Consider the following 19,379-nt stretch of genomic DNA (forward strand, 5'->3'; position numbering starts at 1 on the left):
TTTTTCAAAAAAAAATTTTGTTTAAAAGCAAACAAAAAACTAAGAGAAAAACCACAACAGCCCTCACCTATATGGGGTGAGGCTCATCTGTGTCCCTGTCTTCACACCTTGTTCTCCTGGAAGGTCTTGGGGCAATAATGAGCAGGCAACAGTCAACTCTGATGAGAACAAAAGGTCTGCTCTGGACTGTCTGCCAAAGGACCTCCCTGAGGGTATTCTGTACTTCACTTAAAAAAAAAAAGGAGTACACTCTAAAACACTGATTAAAACATATGTGTACACATAGGTAGGTGTGTGGCATGGCAGTTGTCTGCGTCCCACACTGCAGTCCTAGGTTAGCTACGCATCACTGCTCCGTACACTAGCTTTCTGCTCACATGGACCCTGGGAGGCAACAGGGCAGGGCTCATGGGATACAGTTCCTGCCATCAACGGACAAGACCTAGACTCCGCTGCCAGGCCTCCGCTTCGGCATCTTAAACTTTGACTCTGCCTCTCAAACAGATAAAAATTTTCTCTAAATATATACCAAATACTGTCTGTAATTAGTCGTTTATTATCAAAGCCTACGTACTGGACCAAAACTGTATGGGATGTACACCCGTCAATGCTACAGGTCTGTTTACATCAGCATCACTGAGCCACATGATGATAACAGGAATTTTTCAGTTGCACTAAAATCTTATGGAACCACACATTGGCCAAAATGTCCCTAAGTAGCACTTTTTTATAGCCACATTACATTCCCATCATTTGGACTCTAACCCTAGGTGTTCAAGACCAGATACCAGCAGGATTCTATTCAACAATTCTAGGAGCTGACTTTGGGGCCTTACTTCAATTTGGACATGGAGGTGACAGCATTGTTAGTAGCCATTCTTCAAGAAGGGGCCTCCAGTCCATTACAGAAGTTCATCTAGAGCACCAATTTTCCAGCAGATCGTTACAGGTAGCTGTGAGAGTCAAATGAACCAGTAACCATACTGAAGACTGCAAAAGGGAGCAGATAAAATTCATTTAAATAATGTTTTATTCAACCCAACATCTCAGAAATATGGTGACATAGACATAATAAATATGGAAATTGCGAATGAGATATTTAACATTCTTCTTTCGCACTCTCCTGGTGGGTATGTTACATCTAACAACACACTGCAATCTAGACCAGCCACATTTGAGTGCCTGGTTAACCGCCCCCCACACACACACAGGGTAACTGGCTATTGCACAGCACAGTTGACTGAAAACCAAGGAGAATAGCCTAATTTAGTGGAAATATAGACGTGTAAAGGCTGGAACTACAGCATCTAGAACAGACTTTGAAAGCTGTGGGTCCAAGTCCTGCTTTGATGTTTGAGCCTTCTGGACTATGTTTCTATAGCAAGGCCTGTGTGTTTCCTCAGGGTCCACCCTGGTTAGGTGGGTCCCGGGGAGGTCCAGGGTGACTAGTGACCCACCCTGATGCTGTATTAGGGCTTGCTAAGGATGTAAAGCAGGTTGATTTCCCGTGCTTGGTGGCGCTTAGCTGGGTGGAACGGTTTTGTTAGGCTAAGAATCGCAGGAGTTCGCTGACAAACATCAGCCCTGGGTTAGGAACTGTTGAAGGCCAGGACTAGCTATTGTGTTTAAAAATCCTCTGCAGCACAGCAATGACTAACAGAGATGTGTAAACGCTCATGTGGACACAGCGTGATTTGGAGATTAAACGGAATTCTTAGAAGCTTTGAGAAGGGTTCACAGTAAAACACAATTGGGTTCTAAATTAAAAGTGACAGCCTCTCTATTCCGGCTGTATTCCTACTAACCTTACCCCCAATCTTAACGCGCCTTCTCGAACCCAGAAATCAAGGGAACATCAAGTCACCGACTGTCTCGATTTGGTTTACAGATATAAGCTCACTCCAAAACACTTCGCAAATCACCGACCCCAAACGGTGTGTTTTTTTCTTTCCCTCAGTAAAAAGGACACCAACTGCTTGAACGCCGACGGGATTTAGAGTGGCATTGGAAAGAATACGTTTTTGCTCGATGTATTTCCACTTCTACTCTGACTTCGCTTGATCACCCGAAGGTGTTCTCTCCCCTTCACCCGCCCGGTCACCCCTCTGCCCTCCCCGCTTCTACCTGTCCAAGACTGGGGACGGTGCGTCCTCACCAGCATCCTGCTGTCCCTGGCCAACAGCCGGTAGAAGGGCGCACCCTGGGCATCCATGCCCGCTGAGGCTACACCTCGAAGCCGCTTGCGTACTTCTCCGCCCCCGCACACCGTGCACCACGCTCCGTGAGCGAAGCCGGCCACCGGCAGCTCCTCCCGCCCCCTCCCTCCCGCCTGCACACAGCCAGCTAAAACACCCCACCTCGCGCCGCCGAAGGAAGTTGCGAATCACACCATCTACGATACTGTATTTTTCAGAAAAAAAAAAAAAGCTTTCCAAAAAAAAAAATTCAAACTGCACACGCGGGCCAATGGCGAAGGAGCGGCAGCTGGGCGGGGGCAACGCGGCGGGCAGGGTGGGCGGAGCGCGGCGGGCGCGGGGCTGGTACCGCGCGGGATTCGTAAGACGCGCGGCGGGCTCACGGTTTGGGGCTTTTTTTTTTCCCCTGCAAAATCAGCTCGAGCGCGAGACTCCGCCTGCAGCCGCAGCCTCTCGGATCCACCTTAAATCTTCAGTGGACTCCGCGCAGGGGTCAGTGGGCGCAGCCAATGCCAATCAAGTTTACAACCACCAGCACGGGAGGAGGAAAAAAAAAAGAGAGAGAGAGAGAGAGAGAGAAGAAAAAATAATAATCTTCAAGTTCTCTGCTGCACACACGCACACATACGCGCGCGCGCGCGCACGCACCCAGAGGGAGAGAGGAAGAAGGGAGGGAGGAAGGGAGGGAAGGGAGGCGGGCCTGCGCTCCCGGGAGGAGGCAATGTTTGCCAAGTGCTTGGTGCGAGCTCGGTGGCTGCGGCCCGGACGCCCCGGGACTGAGCGCGGGAGGCGCGGCCCGGCCGGGCCCGAGCGCCATGATGGTAGCCGCTCGGCGGAGCCCGGCCCGGGGCTGCGCCAAGGGTGGGGAATGGCGGAGGAGAAAGGGGGGTGCGCCGAGGTGATGCAATCCCGGGCCTGGCGCAGCGCTCCCCGCCGTCCCTCCGCGTTCCTTGTGCGGCCCGTCGAGGTTTCGCGCCCAAAGCTCTCCTGATCTCTTTCTGGGTCTACCCCTCCCCCGGTCTACCTCGTTCTTGCCCCCGACGCGCGGGAGACAGGGCACGCGCGCCGTGGCCGCCTGGAGGAGTGGAGTTGGCGCGCAAAGCCTGCACTTTCGGTTCAGACCAGGGCCGACCCCGCCCTACCCGGCCCCTGCGCGCCAGGTCCCGGACGTGCCCCCCGCCCCCCGAGGTTTTCTAGCGCAGCCGTGGGTCGCTTCACCCCTACTTAGTTCTAGTTATTTATTTTATTCTTTTTTTTTTTTTTAATTTTTGGTCTTACTATTCAGTCGAGAGGGAGAAGGTGCCTATAGGGTGTGGCTCAGGTGAAAGAGATGACAACTCGACCAAACAAAAAGTACACTTTGAAAACACTTAGGAGACGTTAGAGGAGCTTGGAAAACACCTCTTAAAAGCGCTGAAAGGGCAAGTGTACAACTACAGCACGGATGGCGAGGAAATGGCGAAGGAGGCGATCCGCGGCCTCCGCGGGGGCGGCCGTGGGGGCGGTGGGCGCTACGAGGCCCTAATGGCCGCCTGTCTCGCTGGTCCCCGCTTGGCCCGCGGACCCCCAGGCCTGAGATCTCGCCCCTTTGCCTACATTTGCCTCAGTTCCTCCTCCGCGCCGGGCAGCCGGGGAGGCTCCTGGGGAGCTTTGCGAGGCGGGCCCCGGCGACCCTCGCAGTCGCCACGGCGTTCGGCGCGTCCGGCGCGTCCGGCGCGCGGCTGCGGCCCTCACCGGCGAGCCGCGGAGGCTTTCGAAATGCGCGGGGCCGCGGATCATTGGAGCCCGGGGCAGGGGTGGGAGCGGGCTGCTGCCTCGGAGGGTCCCCGCCCTGGAAGGTGGTCTCCCCAAAGCGCCCAGGGTACCGCGCCGCTCGGGAGGCGGAGGGGTGCCCCAGCGCAGAGTGCGGGGAAGAGGAATGGGGGGCTTCCGCGGCTTGTTTAGCCCGGGGGGAGACACGGTGAAGGAACAAAGTTGCTGAGACAAACTACGCAGTCCGCCTGCTCTAGCAGAGGCGCGACCGTCCTCAGCGGCCTGCGGGCACCCCGGGCGCGGGAACTGCGCGCGGCGGCGGACTGCCACGGACCGACGAGGAGCGAGACCCGCTGGCCTTTTTGTTCTCCCCGCCCTCCTGTTGAAGCCAGCCAGACCCCGCAACCGCGGCGCGGCGGCGGGCGAGCGCGGGACTAACCCGGCGCTCCGGAGAGACGACGGCGGCGCAAGGGGCCGGGGCAGCGGGGCAGGGGGTGGCCGGCGGCCCCTTCGAGGGACGGTCGCGACGGGTTCCACGGTCCCGTCCGGAGAGGAGAGGACGATGCGAGCCGCGGAGCGGCCTCGGAGGGCTTTGGCACAGAGGTGCAGGGGCGCCTGGCCGATGGCTTGGGGCGGCCAGCATCCACCGCGCCCTAGCGCAGCGCGGTTAACACCCAGTCTCTCCAACTTCGCATGGCGACCCCTTGAAGAGAGGAAAAACGGGTTACAGGCAACCACTCGGTGGACATTTTCCCCCATTACTTTCTTGAAGTATCTCCCCCCCACCCCTTCAGAGGAACTTTGATTTCATTAGTTCCTACCCTCCACTCCTTCCTCTTTGAGTTGTTTTTCTTGCTCACACAAGTCTCTTTCTGAAAAACAGTGAAAATGGGAGTTTAAACAGAATCACACACACAAAAAAAACAGCTGAAATCTTTGATTATAATAATACCTACTTAAAAAACTGGCCTCTCCACCCAAAGACCCATTTTACCCTTCCACAAAGACAAAGAGTCACAATCCTGCTTTAAAAAAAAACAAAACTCAGGTCAAAAAATGCTGATACCATCTTTCTTTTGGGGTGCTGTGATGTAAATGCAAGTGTTTGGGTAAAATAGTTTCACCTCAAATCAGACTTTAACATTGTTCCTCTTTGGAGATCCTTAGAACAAATAATTTACTTTTACACCCCAGCCACATTTTTAAGAGTGTAGAATTACAGGAATTCTTCTTGTAAATCTGACTTCATACGTCTTATCTTTTTAAAAAATTTTAAATAAATAATGTCTTCTTAAATAAAAATTTTATCTCTGCTATGTTGACTCTGGAGACCCAAAAAAAGCCCAATCTGGGATTTAGAGCAACCCAGTTCGGGATGTGTAGTTTATAAGCAGTGTACTCAGGAATTGGGAAATTTCACATTGTTACCCAGTTAAATATGAATTTATTCCTACGTCAGTATAGGATACTGACCAATTTCTCCAGGGTCCATCACGTAGCTGAGTATTTTGAAAGAGATGTGCAGAGCAAATGAGGTGGTCTGAACAATTGCTTCCCCCCAACACTTAACTTGGGTAAATAACACAATTCAGGAGTCCCCATGTTACTTTCATTTTCAATCCTGCAATTGTGTGACCAGTCCACACTTATGTAAGAATTTTTGGTTCTGACACATCCCTCTCCCAGAAGATATATTTTAACTTAAGTGGACTTGAGCAATATTATTTCTATGAAAGTGTGGCTTTTTTTTTTTTTTTCACTTTCAGAGCTAAAGCTTCATGCATCCACACAGGAAAATATGGGAAACACAAACTGCATTCGTAGCCACAGAAAACATCCTTGAGTTGTGGGCCTCAATGATCTAGATGTTACCTTCAGACTATGTTTGTGTAAACAGGACTCCTTAAGCTTCGTGCAGCACATTAAATCTAACTCAATGAATAGCTATGGAAGTTTTCTTTATTGATTGCTTGATGTGTAACAATAATTGGTATCTTTTTTCACACATTACAAAAAATTATACTTGGCTCAGTATGCAACTTTTTAAGCACAGCCATATTATTTAACAGAAGAAGGGAAAAACCTATTCTACCCAGAACAGCATTTACAAATGCACAAGACATGCCACTTTGGCTTGTATATTGTCTAGATTAAAAAAGAAGAAGAAGAAGAAATTTCTTTTTAACATAAATAAGTTAGTATAATTTCTCAGTGTCTTTACAGAGTTATGTACACAGGTACACTTCAAATGGTATTGTTTCATACACATACACAGGCAATGAAGAAATACTGTTTAAAGATGTAGTATCCATTTCACTTTTCCCCCAAGTGTGCCTTCTCTCTCTGCATACCTTCCTTTAGAAACCCCATATTCCTTTTGGACAAATTAAGAAATAGCAGGAGAAGCTTAAAATTAAAAACTATCTTTTTGTGTGTGTGTGTGTGTGTGAAGTTATAGATTTTTAAAGATTATTTTGACTGTGTCCACAAAACCCAAAGTGAAACAAAAATGTAAGAAAAATTTCTCAGCTGGTGTGACAAAAATACATGGTCAATTCTGAGGGTCCAGAATTCCGGCCCATGTCCACCTCAAGGTTTCTGCCTAGAACTTCCTGGAGTGATTAGCAAACAGCTGAATAATTAACTGCTAACTTCCAACTTAAAGACACTTTAGGGGGAGGCACTGGGATAATTTTTGGTTGCTTTTTTTTTAAGCCATTTGCTGCTGCTTAGAAGAATCATTGGAGGGCCCAAATAAAAGTAAGCTTCCTATAAAAATAAAAAGCAACTATTTGTAGCCAGTGTTCAAATGGTGATGATTTAAAAATATATCACTTTTCACTGAAAGGGACATTACATCTTTAAAGAAAACAATTCAATCTTCATCCAATTGCTTCTCTTCTTGCAAGTCAAATATTTTCTTCCTTGCTATCAACCGAAGCCAGCTCTTCATACCCACCCATGCCAATTCTGCAGCCCCACCCTGCCCTCCCCTGCCCCCAATGTTTATGTGCTACATAAAAGGTAAAAACTATATACACAGGTAGTACAATGAAGCAAATAAGGAAAAACCTAATTGCACAATGCTACATCCAATGCTTTTAGAGGCAGATCATTTAAGAGTGCCTAAACATTTTAGTGTTATGGTGTTGTTGCTGTTCAGTGCTTATACAAGATGTCCATTCCATGGAGTCAGCCATACGTCTTTAAATTGGTCATGTACATCTTCCTTGCTTCCTCAAGCTGGGGTGTCTCTGACAAACAAGGAAACATATTCTGAAGGCTGCAAAAAGGAAAGCGAGAGGGAGGATTAGGGAGAAAAGCACTAGGGAAAAGTTATCCAGAAGCCACAGGACTGACTGGCTCGCTCCGTGGATCAGGACACACCTGAGGGCTGCAGGGAAGGGAATCTGTATTCGTACCCAGTGAATACAGTTGGCTTCAGCGAACACGGATGTTCCCTGTGCCGTCTCCTTTCGGCTACAGCAGCAGTGGGCTGCCCCCCCCCGCCCCCACCCAAGGGACATTTGGCAGGATCTGGAGACATTTTCGATTGTTACCATTGTGGGAGGGGGAATGCTACTGGCATCTGGTGGGCAGAGGCCAGGGAGGCTGCCAGACACCCTCCAAGGCTCAGGACAGCCTCTCTCAACAAAGGACTCGGCCCCGAATGTCAACAGTGCAGAGGCTGAGAGACCGTGGAGAATCTGGGTAAAACGGGCAGGGAGAGAAAAAAGAAACAGGAAAATGAAGAAATGGCAACACTGAAGAGCAGCACCATTTGCTAAAGTTGAAAAATACTTGGAAACAACAGCTCTCCAAAAGGAAAATCCCTACAAATAGTATTCTCCAAAATCCAAATACTTTTGTTTCTTATTCCTCCATGGACTCCAGAAGTGAGTGCTAATATCTTCCCCTAGCCCCCGTACCACTACGGTTCTGTAGCTGGCACCATTGCTAACACATGCCTCCCTGTAGGGCCAGACCAAAATCCTATAAGTCTGGGGCCTTCTCCCCCGAGCAGCTAGGTCGCGAGTACCGGGCGTGTTTATGTGGCTTCAGGAAAATGTGTCACCCAGTTTTTCCATTTCGCACAGAGTTGCGCTGTCGAGGCTCCACAGTACAGTTCTGGGGAAGTTCTGAAAACCTTTAGCGAAGTCAAGAAATTCTCTGTGGGACCAACCACCTGAATGCCTCTGGTCTTGAACTGACTCTGAAGTGTTAACAAATGAAGTTTTTAAAAGACAATATCAAGGGAGGAATCTGTGTAGGTTACACTATCCTACACTGTGCTGGGGGTTGGGGGGGTGGCCGTCACAGAACTTGTGGATAGAAAGTTATGATCCGAGGGGAAAGCTGTCCAGGTAAACTCAGGGCTGAATGATTCAAATTAGCCATCCACAGAGACGCATTTACTCTGTGAAAAACACCCTGCTTTTCCTGGACTGGCGAGCCTACTCTAGACCGACCGTGACATCCTACCACCCACTTCCCCTACACGTATCCCAATCACGCTGCCCTGGTGTGATTAGCATACACAAGCTGACACGTTCCTGGACTGCTTATTCTGCCAGAGGGAACCGTACTTCTGCTTTGCAGCTCCAGGACCAGTAGCAATGCTGTAGGAACTTGAGTATTTCCGAGCTTTCCAACTTTAGGGTTTTGTCTTTGTTTAAGACCCGTGCTCTCCCCAAAAGGCATCAGTAAGAAGGGAAAGTGACAGTTTATGAAAATTGATCAAGTTACAAGAAAACAACCTCTGGCCTCCCTATTCACATCTCTAACCCCCTGCATAAGCCAAGGTGAGCTGGCTCCACCTCACTTTTCCTTCATGTTTGCTATTTAATTGTGCATGGGCCAATTTTCTAATTCTGGAGAAGGGGGACTGAGGAGCACCTCCAGTTCTAGTTTGGATGGAGTAGCAGGAAGTAGTAGGATGGGGAGTGAGGGGCAGAAAGGGGGAACCTATTGTTCCCAGCCTGTGTGGAGTGGGACTCACTGGGGAAAATGACCTCTGGCCGAGGGCCTTGGTTACAGACAAGCACTTGCTCTAGGCAGTTAGTGTTTCAAGGAGAGCTAGAAACTTCGAAGGATTACAGTATTCCATACTGACTTCCAGCCTGCCCCACGGCTACTCTTTTGACTTCTCAAAATACAAACACGGGTAAACCCTACCAAGCTCCTGATCTGCCAGCAGCCCGTCAGCTGGGGTATAAAGGTATTCTGGGTTCAGGCAGCCCAGCTGGGGTGTCCGGGTTGGATATTTTTCTTCCCCCGGAGGTAGGGGTGGAGCACGGGGTGGGGATGGGGGGTGTCCCTTTCTGATCAACCCACCGAGTTGTTTACGTCTGACGTCTTCTGAGGCCCGGCTTCTTGGGCGTCTGCTCTACCGAACCGGAGTTCGGGGAACCGTCTGAAACGTTTTCTTCTGTTCTGTTGGCTCTTTTGTTTTGAGGGGTAGTATCTGCAGGCAAAGGGCGAGAGTGTTAAAAGCACAGACGCACACGCACTCACACACATACAATCGTTATGAGGACAAACAATGGCTGGCCTAAGTTGGTCCCCGTGGCCAGCGGATGAAAACCCCATCGCCTACGCCCAAGACCCTGGAAGCGGCAGCGTCTAGTCAGGTGGTCTGCGGCTCCCTCTCCCCGGTGCCCGTGGGGGCAGTGGGGGGGCAGGAGGAAAAAGTTGGCGGGGGGGTCCCTCTGGGAAACATTCCAATCGTGTTGCCCACCTAGAAAAAGAACTGCGCTGTTTTTTTTTTGTGTGTGTGGGCAGAAACAGGGGATAAAAAATGATCACATCTTACAACCTCCCGCTTTTGACTCATGAAGACTAGCACCCTCCCAGGTACCATAAATAAATAAATAACCAATCTGCGGGGTTCGTAATCAAGTTGTTCCCCCCTCCCCCATCAGAATACGCTGAAGCTGAGTCTAGAGCAAGCAGGGAGGGTCAGACAGACTGGGGGCTCGGGGTGGGGGTAGGGGGCCGTTATTACCATCCGTAGCAGGTCGCTTCCTCATCCCGACGCACTGCTCGGCCAAGGCCGTCGGGCCGTCCGACTGTTCTGTTTTTGGATCCCCCAGGTGCGTATCCTCGGAGTTGGCCTGGGACCCCGCACCCGGCGCGGCGGGACGAGTTCCGCTGAGGTCTTGGATCTCCAGCGCTGGCACCTTGCAGGCGCCTTTGGGCGGCCGAGGAGGTCTGTAGTAGAACTCGGGCAAGCTGCCCTTCTCCACCTCCTGCCACTCGTACTTGCCCTCCAGGGGCTTGTGATTCTGGAAGTCGAAATTCCACTTGCGCTGGCTCGCCTCCTCCATGTCTCGGCAGTGCTTTTCCAGGTCCCGGCTCAACTCTTCGTGATTCACCGGACCGAAGAGGTTTCTGCAGGCGGACGGCTTGGGGTGCTCCGCCTGCCTGGCGTCTGTGCGCTCCAGGACTGGGCTCCCGTTGGACACTCTCACGTTAGACATCTTGACCCCCCTGGGCCCGGTCTGGACCCCCACCGCCTCTCCTCTATCGCGGGCTATCCGCAAAACAAAACCGAACGCAGCCGGGCGCCCAGACGCAGCCGAGCCCGGCGCGCGCGTACTACTGTGCTAGGAGCCAAGAGACTGACCAAGGCGAGTCGCCGCCGCACTAAGGGGGCGCGCAGGGTGCGGGAGCCGAGCGGGGAAGCCCCGGCCGCACAGCCCAAGCCGCCGCTGCCGCCGCCGCCTCCGCCGATCAAGTGTGCGGGCGCACGAGAGGGCGGGGAGGGGAGGGGAGGAGCGGGAGGGGTGGCCGGTCCAAGTCCCAGCCGGAGCGAGCCCGCGGGTGTCTGCACGCCGCAGCTCCCTGAGCCTTGCGCCGTCCAAGCCGCGCCGCGCGCAGAGAAAGTGGAGAGAGGAGAGGGGGCGGAAAACACCCCGAAAAGACGAGCCCCCTTTTTTAGTGGCCCAATATGGCGGTGGAAGGGAGGCTGACGAAGAAGAAGATGATTGACACGGCGAGTCTATTTAAACAGAGGAGGAGATCCATTGGTCGCGGCGCCGGGAGCCGCCCCACCGAGGCTGGCGAGCGCGGCCTTAAGGTGGCCCTGGCGCGGGGCGAGCGCCCGCCCGCGTCCCCGCGCGCCGCCTGCAGAGGGGGGTGTGGAGGAAGGGGGTGCGCGCGATCGACGGGGCCGCGCGGCTGCCAGCAAACCTGCTGCGCTGGCCTCGGGGAAATTAAAAAGGCAACCGGCCTCCTAGAGCCGAACGGCCGGCCGGCCACGGCGCTAGGGAGGGGCCTGGGCGGCGGGCCCGGGCGGGGTCTGCGACACGCAACCGCCCCGGGCGTCGACCGCCCGGCTCCCCGCCTGGGCCACCTCGGGCCTGAAGGGTCGCTCGCCCCTCTTTCTGAGCTTCGCTGCCCAGCTGGTTCTGTTTGTGCCCACCGAGCCGGGGGTGAAAGATGGGGGTGGGGAGTAAGTGAGGGGGAGCCCTGCCCTTCCCCGCCCCCACCTCACCCCACCCCAGTCCTGCTCGGCTCTCCCCAGGAGCCCCCTCCGTGCAGGCGAGCTCCCTGCCCGATTGCTTTCTCCAGGGCTGCAGAGGGTGGGACAGTGGTCAGATAAATCGGTCATTACGGAGGTTCCTGGTGTGCTAGAACAGGCGGGAAGAGGGAATGGGCGGGAGGGGGGCAGGGGAAGCTCAGGGAAGGGGCCCCTGGGGCAGACGACTTTTCTGTAAAGTAGCCGGAAGTGGACAGCGGCATTTAGAATGCTTTTGGCACCCAAGATCTCCCTCAATAAAAATAAGACCTGGAGCTCAGAAACTCGCTTCGGTCCCTCGATACTTTGTAGCCGACTCCAACGCCTTTCTTTACAACCTGGCTCCGGCCTTGCTTCTCCAGCCCAGGTGAAGCCTACACTGGCCATGAGCTCTTCACAGTGCTACCAGGACCCAGCAGCCCCTTCCTTCTCCCACGGGATTGATTGCTTCACTGTATTTGGATGAAAGCTGAAGTCTCCGAACGGAGGATATTCAGCTGCAAGCTTCTAGATGGCTATCATGCTGTGGAAGGGTGGAAAATACTCCCTTCGGGGGTCCAAGTTCACATTAGGAAGTGGCTTAGAAAACCTATACAGTGCTGCTCTAACGCCTGATACCATTTGGGCATTTCTATGCTCTCCTTTGCAACTTGAAGTTTACCTGTCACTTTGACCTTCTGCAAGTGGTGGAAGTTCAAATAGGAGGGGGTGGGACTGTCCTGTTTTCTGAAACAGGGTTTAGCGGGTCTTCCGTTGCCTGTTCACACCACTCCCAACATGTAGTGTCTTGACGTGGGTCAAACTTAGTAAGCCATACTGGAAACCGGGCCGGTGTTCAGTGGCACATCAACGCCATTCTCTTCTTCACCCATCTGCGCTTTAGGCAAGTCTAGATGCCTCCACGTGTGTTCTTAGCCGCATCTTGTCTGTCCACGTGGCTAGCCTGCCTCACCTCGTGCATGTCAGGAAGCGGCAGCTGGAGGGGTCTTAGAGACCCTGCGGTTTGACACTCCCTTGTTACCACTGAGGACGCTGAGACCTTGAGAGCTTTGCTGGCGGGGTGGGGGGGGGGGGCATCCAGCTGGAAGCGCAGGTGGCTGGAGAAGGCGGTCTCCCTCTTCCACCCTACTCCTCCCTTCCCCACTCCCATCCTCTGCTCCATTTCTCATCACGCTTGGGTTGTGCTGCAGTCTCCAGGGGTCTCTTCCCTAGTAAGTTATTCAAAATGGCTCCTTCTCCAACTGGGGGCTGCTGGCAGGTGCCTCCTTGATGTCTCTGTGGTCACCGGCCATTTAGACTCAGCTGTCAGTGGCCTCTGCTGTATCGCTATCCACTGCTTCAGCTAAAATCCAGATTCCAAAAGGATGGGGCAGGGGGTGCGGATGATGTGTGGAGAACTCAAAGCTGATATAAAAGTTGGGACTTCCCACCTCGCTGCCAGAAACAGACTTTTAGCTGGTGACCCATCCAGTGTAATTTTCTTTTTTTATATATTTAAAGCTCCTGCTTAATTTCTTTGAATGAGGCCTGGAGGAAAAGGAGCAGGAAAATTAGGGGAAAAAAGTTTCACTACCATAAATCGATACTTGACCTCTGAAATTATGACACTTGTCCAGATTTTTAAAAATAATTGCTGGCGGGGGGAGGGGAGACCTATGGTTAAAGCACGACTTGGAATGCCCACGTACCATGTCAGAGGGCATGGGCTTGAGTCTCCCAGCTCTGCTGATTCCAACTTCTTGTTGCAGCACACGCAGTGAGGCAGGGAGTAGGGTCCCTGGCACCCCTGGGGGAGACCTGGGCTGAGTTTACAGCCCCAGGGGTTGCATGCTTTTGGGGAGTGACAAAGAAGACAGATCTCTGCCTGTCTTTCAAATAAAATAAGTAAAGTTTTAAAAAAAATTTTTGTTTACACACCTTCACAAAAAATATTTGCCAGGAGTACACAGGAACTTCATTATAACTTGTAGATACTACAGATAAACAAATTCACAAGCTTCTGCAGAGATGAGTATGTAAATAAAGACATTCTACAGTATTTAAACCTGCCACACAAGTGTGATTTTATTCATGGGATGTCAGTAGGATATGAAGGCAAAAAACGAATGCTGCTTTCTCTGCCCGCAGTTCTCTGGATCTTTCCATGAACAAGTAGCTACACCATTTTGTTGCTTTGTTAATCTTAAAAAGTGGAGTCCAGGTCACGCCACCTTAAGAGAGCTGGCAGCTGGCCGTGGGGCAGCGCCTACCCCCGACCTCCTTGCTACAGTCTAAAGTGTTTTGTTGACAGTCAAGGCACCCAACTCTCGCAGGGCAAATAAAAAGAAGGCAGGCGTCCTCTTGTAGTAGCCACAGAGCAAGGAAAACACTCCGGAGTGCGCCCGCCAGTCGGGAGGAAAGGCGGCGGCGAGCCAAGCGCCATCCTCTCTCACAGCGAGAAGGCGGCTGCCCGAGACAGCGAGGAGAGACACGCAGCCTGGATTTGCAGGCCCTGTGTGTTCTTTCTCCTGTCACGTTCACCCCTGCCAGGTTCCTCACTTACAGCTGAGACGTGTCACGGAAACCTCCCCACCCCCGCCCCACTCCCCTCCATCTCTGTCTCACCAACTAAGGAAAGAGGCAAAGATAAAAATAACTGAAAAAGAAAACACCTGTGTGGCACCTGTGTCGGACAGACCCCCCCCCCCCCCAGCTGTGGTCCTGTCCCGGGCAAGTTGCGCAGCACATTGCGGGGGGGGGGGGGTTCTGCAAGGTTCCTGGCCACGTGCCCCTCCACGCGCACACGGCTTTGAGGATGTTTACAATGCGATGGTTTTTGCTCAACTGTGTCATTCCGCTAAACGGACAGGAATTTATGAATCTAGCAATTTCATAGCCATCCATTTCTGACTCTTTCAATTTGAGTTTGCAGAAGTTTGCTGGGTGCCTTCTATTAATTTTTAAGATGTTTCTTTCTTTCAAAGGCAGAGTTAGGAAGCGGGAGAATCTCCCATGCTCTGGTTGACTCCCCAAATGGCCAAAAAGGCCAGAGCTGGGCAAATTTTGAAGCCAGCGGTCAGGAGTTTCCTCTGGGTCTTCCACGCGGCAGGGTTCCCAGGTATGTTAGCAGGGAACGGTGTCAGAATTGGAACAGCAGCCGGTATTCACTGGAACCAGCGTCCACTTGGGATCACGTGCTCCGGAAGACGGTTACGTGACTCACTGTGTCACAACCCAGACCCCCCAGAAGCACTCAAATTTAAAATATAAAAAGCCGGCTTAGCATGGGAGTCTAGCGGTTAAGGTCCTCGCCTTGCACGCGCCGCGCCGCGGGATGCTATATGGGCACAGGTTCTAATTCCAGAGGCACCGCTTAACAGGTTCTAATCCCAGCGGCACCGCTTAGCTCTGGCCAGCCGTTGCGGCCGCTTGGACAGTGAAATCAGCCGACCAGAAGATGTTTCTCTTTGTCTCCTCTCTGTATATCTGACTTTCCAATAAAAATAGAATAAATCGGCCCGGCGTCGTGGCTTAGCGGCTAAAGTCCTCGCCTTGAACGCGCCGGGATCCTTTATGGGTGCCAGTTCTAATCTCTGGCAAGCTCCACTTCCCATCCAGCTCCCTGCTTGTGGCCTGGGAAAGCAGTGGGACCCTGCACCCGCGTGGGAGATCTGGAAGGAAGTTCCTGGTTCCCGGCTTCGGATCGGTGCAGCACTGGCTGTTGCGGTCACTTGGGGATCTTCCCCTCTGTCTCTCCTCTCTGTATATCTGACTTTGTAATAAAAAATAAATAAGTCTTTAAAAAATAGAATAAATCTTTAAAAAATAAAGTAGAAAGAAGCTTTAGGCATAGTGAGTTAACGCCATGCAAGGCAGATGTCCCTAACGTGCTCTGGTTCCAGTCCCAGCTGTTCCACTCAGATTCAGCTCCCTGCTGCTGTGTCTGGGAAAGCAGGGAAGGACAACCCTAAGTCCCTGGATCCCTGCACTCACACGACAGACCTAGAAGAAGATTCTGGCTCCTGGCGTTGGCCCTGTGGTCATCTGGAAAGTGAACCAGCCAACAGAAGACCTCTCCCCCACTTTCTTCATGACACAGATCCAGCTACAAACTGGATCAGAGGTGCAACAGCTGGCATGGAACTGAACTCATATAAAATGCCAGTGTGCCAGGCAGCAGTTTAAACCTGCCAGGGCCCAATAAAAATAATTTTAAATTTTGGAAAAAGATGGAAGTTAAAAACAACACGTTTAGGGATAGACCTTCTGGCCTGGCATTTGAGATGCCTTTTGGGACTCCCACGTCCTATGTTAGAGTACTTGGGTTCAAGTCTTGATTCAGCTTTCAATTTCAGCTCCTGCTAATGTTCCCTCCATCCTGAGAGGAAACATTATGCTCAAGTGCTTGGACCCCAAGTCACCCCCATGGGATACTTGGATTGAGTTCCGAACTCCCAGCTGTGGCGTGCCTATGTTCCCATCACTGGGGGTCTTTAGGAAATAAGCCACAAGATGAAAGTGTTTTGTGTCTCTGCTTCTTAAATATTTTCTAAATAGACATACAATATATTTTTGAAAAAAAAAGTCTGTTAGTAGTGGGAACACAAAGAACATCTGGTGAAAAGAATGCTATGACTGGTATTCTGAATAAAAGCAAGCCAGTCCTGGACTGGGCTGAGGTTCTGAGGCCTAGATTTCTGAGATGAGATGACCTGGCAGATAGTAAGGCTGAAGTTGACCCAGGAGATGGCATCTAGGGATAGTGCTACATGAAAAGCTGAATATAGAGTTCTGTGTCTGTGTGTGTGTGTGTGAGAGAGAGAGAGAGAGAGACAGACAGACAGACAGACAGACAACAGAGGAGCTGGGAGATGGGTGCAGTACAAGCATGAGGCAAACGGGTCATGAGGGTCCTGCCTTTAGCCTTAGTCATCAAGATGCTCATATACCACACTGCAGTGCTCAGCTCCTGGCTCTAGCTTCCTGTTAATGCAGACCCTGAGAGGCAAAAAGCAATGGCTCAAGTAGTTGCAATCCATGTTGAACATCTGGACTGAATTTCTGTCTTCTGGCTTTAGCCTCACTCAGACAATGCATGAGAGTCTCTCTGTCTCTCAGTCTCTCTCCCTCTTTCCCCCCCTTAACGCCTCCCTTTCTCTTTCTCTCTCAAATATATGTTTTAGAAAAATAGAGCCGTGAAACCAGAGTGAGTCTAGGAGAGAGAACAGGAGGCCATCTGCCATAACCTAAGTTGCAAAGGCATAGCTGAAGATGCTTTTTATATGGTGCCTATGAGAGGGGAGGTGACGATGAAGGGGCCCAAGCTGTTTTGTACAATCAGATCTTTGTGTTCGGAAGTGGTGTCTGACAGCAGGATGAAGGAGGGGTGTGATGTGCCTGGAGAGGCTGGCACGGGGAGATAATTCTGGAGACTACTGCAGTTGCTCAAGCAACAGATTAAACAGCCTTAAAGCAGCGCTGAGGCCAACAGAACTAGACTGCGTGAGGGGTTGCAACAAGAAAGGGAATTAGAACCAATGGAGAAATAAGGGTAAACTTAAGGATTCAAGCTTGGGTGTTTGATTTTTTTAAAAAATAAAATTTTATTTTGTATTTATTTGAAACAGAGATAATCTTTCATCTACTGGTTCACCTCCCAAATGGCTACAATGGCCAGGGCTGCATCAGGGTAAGGCCAAGAGCCAGGAATTCCTTCCAGATCTTCCACATGGGACCCAAGGACTCAGGCCATCTTCCATTGCTTTCCCAAGTGCATTAGCAGGGAGTTGGGTCCAAAGTGGAGCAGCCAGAACTCAAACTATAAGAGGTGCCAGGGTCATAGGCAGACATTTAGCCTGCTATACTACAACATCAGCCAGGCCTGGGTGTCTGAGAGAAGAAATCCGCTGACAGAGCTGAGAGAGGAGAGTGTAGGACTGACTGCCAACAGCCCAGAATTCATTCTTACTTTCTTTCTTAGCATTAGAATTATTAACATAGCTGCCCAACTATATGAAGTTTCCTAGTCTCTTTTGCAGCTCAGTGTGTTCAACAGAATATAAGCAAATGTGATATGTGTTCTCCAGGCCTATTACCTAAAGTCTACGCCATGAATCCCTCCAGTACTGCCGTTACTTTGCCCTCTTGCTGTAGGCTAGAAAAATGAATACTAACACAGCTTGGAAGCTGTATGCTGTAGATGACATAGCCATCATCCACCTGGGCCCCTGATCTCACCTGAGAGAGGGGGAAAAAGTGCATTTCTATCCATGTAGTTTCAGGCAAATAGCCCTTAGCAAACAAAATCTCCTCTAGAATTCTATCTTCTATAGTTTCTGGATTTTGCATATCAAAGATGTCCCATCACTATGCCACTTGAGTTTGATCTGAAGCTCTGTATTTATAATAAAAAAAAAGTCATCTTTTTCTCTCAGCTTGTTTGTTATAAATTTCTTTGAAAAAATAGTTATTTGAGAGGCAAGGTTACAGAGACAGAGACAAGAGCTCTTCCTTCATTAGCTCACTCCCCAAATGGCCACAATGGCCAAAACTTGGGCGTGGTTCAAGTTTCTTCCAGGTATCCCAAGTGGGTGCAGGGGCCCAAGGACTTACAGCGTCTTCTGCTGGTTTCTCAGGTGCATTAGCAGGGAGCAGCATCAGAAGTGGAGCAGTCAGGACTCGATCTGATATTGGATACTTGTGCCGTGGATGATGTTAAATGCTATGCCACAGCCCTACCCAACGCCCTGCCCCAAGGTGTTTTGCATAGTAACTGAAATAGTTTTTATTCCCACTAATAAAGGATGGCTATCCTAATTTCTCCACATCTCTCCAACTCCTGTTTCTTTTCCATTTTTACCAATTGTAGCTATCCTAAGGGGATAAGATACAGTATCACATTATGATTTCCACTTGTGCAGGCCCCCATTACAGGTTTCTAGGAGTTGAACCCAAACAATCCTGATCAATACAATACTTTAAATATTTGAAAGTATCTTCTCCAGCATTATCACAGTAATTTTCCTAAGACCTCCGGGAAATTGGTGAAACCTAGAGATAAAGAAGTGATCCAGCACCATACAAGAAAATGGAGAGGGTACAAGGACGAGTGTGGCCCTGTGCTTGTAAGCTGAGCTTCCAGAAGCCAGCGCAGAAGATGCCACAACTCGTTGAGTTTGCACATTACATAACTGTGGTGTCACTAACTTAATTACAATGCACTATCCACAGATGAAGGTTCTAGGGGGAACGGTGGGCGTTAGCTCATCGTTTGAAACACCCATATCAAAGTGCCTGTCATCGCTTTTCATTTCACATAATGCATGCCCTGGGAGACAGCAGTCTTGGCTCATGTACTTGGGTCCCTATCACTCACCTGGAAGATCCAGATTGATTTCCCAGCTCCTGAATTCCCCAGCCTTTAACTGGTACAGGTGTCTGCGGAGTCCACCAAGGAATGGAGAATCTCTCTCTTCTGCATTTCAAATAGAAAAATAAACAAAGGAACAAATAAGTAAGTAATAGAATGCTCTGGAAAAGACGGGATTCTGGTTCCGGCAAGAAAAAAAATGGCACTTTTGGGAAAAAACAGAATTCAAGGGGAGTATTAAAATTATCTAGGACCTGGTGCAATGGCTAAATTAATCCTTTCCTTGCAAGTGCCAGGATCCTGTATGGCCACTGGCTCATGTCCCAGCTGCTCCACTTCCCATCCAGTTCCCTGTTTGTGTCCTGAGAAAGCAGTAGAGCATGGCCCAAGACCTTGGGACCCTACACCCACATGGGAGACCCAGGAGAAGCTTCTGGCTCCTGGCTTCAGATTGGCTCAGGTCTGGCTGTTGTGGCCACTTGGGGAGTGAACCAGTGGATGGAAGACATTTCTGTCTCTCCTTTTCTCTGTAAATCTGCATTTCCAATAAAAATAAATAAATATT

The 19,379-nt window shown here is 50.7% G+C and overlaps 1 protein-coding gene and 1 long non-coding RNA gene across 3 annotated transcripts in view; both read right to left on the bottom strand.

Moving 5' to 3' along the window:
- LOC131478109 (uncharacterized) overlaps positions 1 to 2,351 on the bottom strand; it is a 45,429-nt gene extending 43,078 nt beyond the window's left edge. The window contains exons 1-2 of one of the 2 annotated variants that reach the window (XR_009244300.1): positions 2,125 to 2,351; positions 837 to 990 (exon numbers count right to left, since the gene is read on the bottom strand). This is a non-coding gene — a long non-coding RNA (uncharacterized LOC131478109). The remainder of the gene's footprint in view (positions 1 to 836; positions 991 to 2,124) is intronic. The other variant, XR_009244301.1, reaches the window with a different exon arrangement.
- A 4,035-nt stretch (positions 2,352 to 6,386) lies between these two features.
- CDKN1B (cyclin dependent kinase inhibitor 1B) lies at positions 6,387 to 11,093 on the bottom strand. Its single transcript, XM_004592574.3, has 3 exons — positions 9,952 to 11,093; positions 9,282 to 9,411; positions 6,387 to 7,230 (listed from the first exon to the last, which is right to left on the bottom strand). The coding sequence occupies exons 1-2, from the start codon at positions 10,424 to 10,426 to the stop codon at positions 9,290 to 9,292; spliced, it is 597 nt and encodes a 198-aa protein (XP_004592631.1). The 5' UTR covers positions 10,427 to 11,093; the 3' UTR covers positions 6,387 to 7,230; positions 9,282 to 9,289.
- Between the last annotated feature and the right edge of the window lie 8,286 nt (positions 11,094 to 19,379).

Source organism: Ochotona princeps, chromosome 27 (genome assembly GCF_030435755.1).
Source record: "Ochotona princeps isolate mOchPri1 chromosome 27, mOchPri1.hap1, whole genome shotgun sequence".
NCBI classification, from domain to species: Eukaryota; Metazoa; Chordata; class Mammalia; order Lagomorpha; family Ochotonidae; genus Ochotona; species Ochotona princeps.

What these genes read in the sequence shown, in the direction of transcription:
- CDKN1B (XM_004592574.3), bottom strand. Translation starts at nt 10,426, where the DNA reads ATGTCTAACGTGAGAGTGTCCAACGGGAGCCCAGTCCTGGAGCGCACA. An exon ending in GAAGCGACCTGCTACGGATG is followed by an intron (nt 9,412 to 9,951) that starts GTAATAACGGCC and finishes CTTTGCCTGCAG; the next exon opens with ATACTACCCCTCAAAACAAA.